A 6,000-nucleotide genomic window follows, 5' to 3' on the forward strand; every position below is an offset into this window, starting at 1 on the left:
AAGAGAATATTGCAGGGAAAGACGGAGGAATAATTGGGATTTTGAGCCTAAAGAAAGACTCCAGGAAAAGTTCAAAATATATAGTCAAGTAACTTCTTGTTTATACTAATAGTATAGGAAACTACAAAAGGACAGAGCTGAGAAATGACCTGAAGTCTCGTTGCCTGGATTTGCAGCAATGTCGTGCCTCAGATTTTATTATATTTGGTTTTCTTAGCACAGATGCAGCAGTAAGTAGCAACGCCACTCCTTCTCAGTCGTCGTCTATCAATGACATTTCATCCATGTCCACTGAGCAGACGCTGGCCTCAGACACAGACAGCAGTCTGGATGCCTCAACAGGACCCCTTGAAGGTTGTCGATGATAAGTTAGAAATAGCAAGCTTGTCATCAGTGAAGGAACTCTCGCTTCCATGGGCCTGAAATACTTGGGAGTTGATGGAACCAAATAGAAAAACTCCATGTTCTGCATGTAAGAAACACGATGCCTTGCCCCTACTCAGTCATACTAGGCTTGCCTTGCTTAGATTATAAAATGAAGCAGATTATGTCTAAAGAAAAAAAGTGCAAACCACACTTTTAGAGATTTTGTTCAAGGTCATTTCAGGTGAGCAATTAGAATAGATGAATTTTTTCTTAAGTTGTACAGTAATAGTGACAGTTTCTCATCCTCAGTAACCGTTGGGACTTATATGCATGTGACCACAAATGCTTGCTCAGACTTGCCCTCTAGCACTTTGGAAATCAGTATTTATAAAGCCAAATAATCTTCAAGGTAGTGCTGCTTCTAGAATTGTCTCTTAATCCTCTTAAGTAATTTGGTGTCTGTCCAGAAAAATAGATTTATGTGTATTAATTGGCCACCATCATATTATCATATATTACCTTCTTTTAGGGTATGAGTTATTTTCTTTCGTATTTCAGAAGGAATATAATTAAATCTATAAATTTAAAATGTAACTTTTCTTAAATTTGTCATGTTTGGGGCTGAGAATTACCACTGCTAAGACCAGGACACTTTGTTTTCTCTAAATTGTCTTAGTCTGGGTGACTGTACATTCAGCTTTACTGCATGATAAAATTTTAAGTTTTGTTTTGTGCTGCTTAAAACATATATACCTTTAAAATCCTATCTTCCCTATCTCTTTTTTCTTGGTCTTCTGGACTTATTAATTTAAAATGCTACCTAGAACTTCACCTTCTTTTTTAGCCACCTAATACCTATGTCAATAATATGATGGCAAATAGATTCTTGAACCCATCACCTGCTGTTAGAGTAGAATTTTATGAAGTGATCACTGAAGATGATTGCAGTCACTTACTAAGTGCTTGCTTTGCTTGAGCCTGGACTGGGTCCTTTCTTACCTTCTGTCACTCAAGGTGAGATACGTGATTTCACAAGGCAGAGTTTCCCTCTTCCAACACAGCATTCTTACTCGACTTTCTTCTCTGAAAGAAACCACATAAATCCCCCTTTGGTCTGTTTTAGGAAGCAGACTGATTCAGAATGCCTGTTTATGGTTTGTTTTCCACTTTGTGGAGGCATTTCCTTTTCCTAAGGGAAATCCATGAATGTTCTGGAAAAACTTCTGAGGGATATGGAGGAAATACCCTAAAGGGTAATAATTAACTATTGAACATTTTCTGATTTTTAAACTGCTCACCTGAAATTGATACTTTCAGACTGATATGGAAATCATTCAAAGTTCAGTAAAATACTGGGTATTGAAGTGTCATTGCAGAAATGGAGTTACGATGGTCACATACGGCTACCTGTGCTCATAATGCTTTTCCCTTGAGCTTATTCTGTTACAAATTCATATCTTGTGTTTAATTATTTTGGAAGCTATTGAATCAACATTGTTCACATTCTATAGAATGTGTTCTGAGGAGGAACTTTGATAAGAAAGTTTATTATAAATATTATCTAAAATATATGATTATCTCTACACCAGTTGTATCTTATTGGTCTTATCACTGGAAACTGGAACCCTTGATGAACAAAATTAATATTGAAGTAATAAATAGTTTTATATTGTGAGGTTTAGACACATTCAACTATAAGATGGAAATACTAACTTGAATTGAGGCAGAAACACCTATTACATGGCTTAGGATTATTTTGGTTTTGGAGGCCTGATGGTATTGTGAAGCAAGTTATCACTATACATATATAAACATCTTAAAATGGCCTCCTCTCTAATACACATTCTTTAAAAAGACTTTACTAAATCTATCTTTAAAGAGAAAAACAAAGGTGAGAGTTTTAAAAATACATTATCTGTCCTAGGCTTATGTATATGCAGCACAGGGATGCTGAGGGCGCATCAAGGTTTCGCTGGGTGATTGTACATTCAGCCAGGCGTCATTTGTAAGTGGAGCTAGGTGCCGCACAGATTGGCTTTCTGCTCACTCATTCCTCTGTGTGTTCACGGATGGAGTCCGTGATGGTGTGGACGGGTTTCCTGCCAAGACCACCTTCCATCAGAGATCAGTGAGTGCACCTAGGACAGGCCACAGGGCTGCAGACAGCCGAGCTCCATAGAAATACCTCACCCCACTTCAGGGTCCTCCCTCCTGAGCCAAGATGTGCCAGGGCCCTGGTGCAGTGCAGATGGTTTCAAACTGCTCTCCATAGATAAATGCTGATGTTGGATAAAGAACTGAAAAATTATGCTCAATTTTTCATCTTTTCTATTTTATTTTTGTAATTTATATTGTACACAACCCTGAAGTAACTATTTTGGACACATATTTTTATAAACCAGGTAATTTATTATTAGCCTGGAATTTGGACTAGGTTCGTTTTGTTTGTTGACTTAGTTTTTTGTTAAAAAGGAAGTGACTGCCTCCCCTATGTCAGGTCTTGATTTCAAGTACAGGTTCCAGAGAGCAGACAGAGTCTGTCAGAGTAGGAGAGCATTCTCGAAACACATCCTGCTCAGTGTTGATCAGCTGTGGAAACAGGAGATGGAAACAGGGCTCTGTGTTTATCTCTGCACCCTGAAACTCAGAGCCGCAGTGCTGAAAGGAGAAAACCCTTGGCAGGGCCCCTTACTGACACCCAGAGTCCATAGTTGAAACACTGAATGGGATACTGGTTTAATCCAGATTTGATGCTGTGTAAGTCATGGTAATGATGTATGATGAATTTGTCTGGTTGATTTCTAATGTAACCCCTCTGGTGTTTCACACTGGTAGTAAACACAGGTGTGACCTTTCAGATTGCATATCTCAAAAGTAACACTGCCTAATGTTTTATAATAAAATATATTATGTGTGTTTTGATTGGTGAAAATAATACAAATACATTTTAAAAGAGAAGTGTATAGCATGTCCAATTTTTGTGGTGTGTTTTTAAGTGACAGTTGACTGTGTATTTCTACATCACCATCTCTGATTACAGATTTAACATGAACACAGGTAGATATTGGAGTGTCATCATTTCAATCAATATTAGCAAATGTTTTTAAATTGAAAAGCAAAACATTTCTGTTAGATCTCTTACTGAAAATATTCTGCAGATTCCTGAATCTGAGTTTTCAAAAACATGCAGTGCAAAATCGAGTATTCGGAGTAATTGTTTTCTCACAAGGTGTGGCCAGAAGAATCCACCAATCCGTCAGTCTTTCCTTGTATTACTTCAAATCGTTAATGGTGCTTGTGTGCTTGTGGGTTTTGTTTTTTTTTACATCTTTATTGGAGTATAATTGCTTTACAGTGGTGTGTTAGTTTCTGCTTTATAACAAAGTGAATCAGTTATACATATACATATGTTCCCATATCTCTTCCCTCTTGCATCTCCCTCCCTCCCACCCTATCCCATCCCTCTAGGTGGTCACAAAGCACCAAGCTGATCTCCCTGTGCCATGCGGCTGCTTCCCACTAGCTATCTATTTTACGTTTGGTAGTGTATATATGTCCATGCCTCTCTCTCGCTTTGTCACAGCTTACCCTTACCCCTCCCCATATCCTCAAGTCCATTCTCTAGTAGGTCTGTGTCTTTATTCCCATCTTACCCCTAGGTTCTTCATGACAATTTTTTTTCTTAAATTCCATATATATGTGTTAGCATACGGTATTTGTCTTTCTCCTTCTGACTTACTTCACTCTGTATGACAGACTCTAGGTCCATCCACCTCATTACAAATAGCTCAATTTCGTTTGTTTTTATGGCTGAGTAATATTCCATTGTATATATGTGCCACATCTTCTTTATCCATTCATCCAATGATGGACACTTAGGTTGTTTCCATCTCCGGGCTATTGTAAATAGAGCTGCAGTGAACATTTTGGTACATGACTCTTTTTGAATTATGGTTTTCTAAGGGTATATGCCCAGTAGTGGGATTGCTGGGTCATATGGTAGTTCTATTTATAGTTTTTTTAAGGAACCTTCATACTGTTCTCCATAGTGGCTGTACCAATTCACATTCCCACCAGCAGTGCAAGAGTGTTCCCTTTTCTCCACACCCTCTCCAGCATTGTGCTTGTGGTTTTGTGCATGGATGAGCCTCTTTCATTTTGCTTCTGGTTTTGAGGCACTTTAGGATGTTTACTACTTAAAACCATAGGAATAGAAGGGCCCACAGTGGCTCACTCTCTTCACTGCTTTAAGGACTAGAATCATTCCAGATGGATGAGTATCAATCTTAATTTTAAAGGTTTCTAGAAAAGGAAAACATTTCTCTTGAAAATGATCTAGGTTCCATTTCTCTATCTTACCCCCTTCCTACTTTCAGAGTAGATAGTACTAAAATACTTTTAATTTATTGACTTAAATGGTACATGTAGGTGGGTGGGATTTTTTTTTTTGGTGGGAGAAGGGGTAGTACTTCAGAATAACTTAGGATATACTTTCCTGAAGATTCTGTAGCTACTTGTGTGAATTTAAGTGTAAGCTTACCTTTGACAATAAGGTGGTTATTTGATATTTTTGGTCTTTAATCAGGAAAGGTGGTAATAAAATCCATAATAACAGTGACAGATTGGCCAGTGACATCTCTTTGAAGCCAAATGTGACCATGATTTAAGAGGGATGTGCCTGTCATGGCCATTGGGAACCTTTCATTTGCTGTGTCCTCAGGGCTCAGGGGTCCTTGTGAACAAGGGTGTTTGCTGTGCTATTTCTGTGCTGTGGGGTTTTAGTGTTGGAAGGGAAATCCAGAATCAGTTCTCTAACCCCCTGCACAACAGTGAGGAAGCTGCAGCCCCTGACCCACATCAGGAAGGGAGCAGCAGGATTGCCCTCAGAGTGCTGTCACACTCGTGCAGATCTTACTCTTCTTATAGTCGTGAACACCTTTGAGAGTCTGATGAAAACTGTGATCCTCTCCTTAGAAAAAGGCCATGAGCACAAAATTTTGCCAAACTTTCTGAGGAATCCTGAACCCTGGTGGATACCATGTTAAGAGCCCCTTTCTAGAAGCAGCTTCTAGATGCTTTGTGGTCTTAGAGGGAAGCAGAGCCTGAAGGAGAGTTCTGCTGGCCTTTTCTGCTCTTAGTGGTTCTGACACTTTTACATACAGATCTTGGGTATAAATAGGGACATTTTTACTCTGAGCCCCAGCACAAGTCAGTGTTCTTGTTCTGTGTCAAAAAGAGCATATAGAGTCTCAGTTCAGTGAAATGGATCATTTACAGTATTCCTTCCACATGGAACTTAGGTGCAGGGTAGGAACTATAGGCTTATAATACAGACTTCATAGAAACACAGATGTGATTAAATGAATCTCTTCATTTTAAAGAAGTAGTTCTGTGCTGAGCTTTGAAATAAATTCTTGGCTTTATTTTGTCTACACACTTAGATTTCATAGAGAGTGGGAATGGATGAAGAGGTTCTCTAGTTCATACTGCCATTCAGGGTAGGAATCAACCTGAAGAGGTTATCCAGCCTCTGCTCAGATGGTTTTAGTGAAGAGAATGCTCCTCCCACTGAATTTTTTGTAGTTTTGACTGTTAGAAAGTTCTTTCTTTAACTGAACCAAAACCTGGTTCCCA

At 38.8% G+C, this 6,000-nt stretch overlaps 1 protein-coding gene across 3 annotated transcripts in view; it reads left to right on the forward strand.

Annotated features, from left to right (window-relative positions):
- The window catches only part of MAPK9 (mitogen-activated protein kinase 9), a 59,096-nt gene extending 55,772 nt beyond the window's left edge, over positions 1-3,324 (forward strand). For 2 of the 3 annotated variants that reach the window (XM_060296704.1, XM_030844681.2), the window contains exon 12: positions 223-3,324. In XM_060296704.1, coding sequence (XP_060152687.1) covers positions 223-365 — 143 coding nt within the window. In that variant the 3' untranslated portion in view covers positions 366-3,324. Of the gene's footprint in view, positions 1-217 lie in introns of all 3 variants that reach the window. The other variant, XM_030844684.2, reaches the window with a different exon arrangement.
- The last annotated feature ends 2,676 nt before the right edge of the window (positions 3,325-6,000 follow it).

The sequence above is a fragment of the Globicephala melas genome, chromosome 3, assembly GCF_963455315.2.
Source record: "Globicephala melas chromosome 3, mGloMel1.2, whole genome shotgun sequence".
NCBI lineage: Eukaryota > Metazoa > Chordata > Mammalia > Artiodactyla > Delphinidae > Globicephala > Globicephala melas.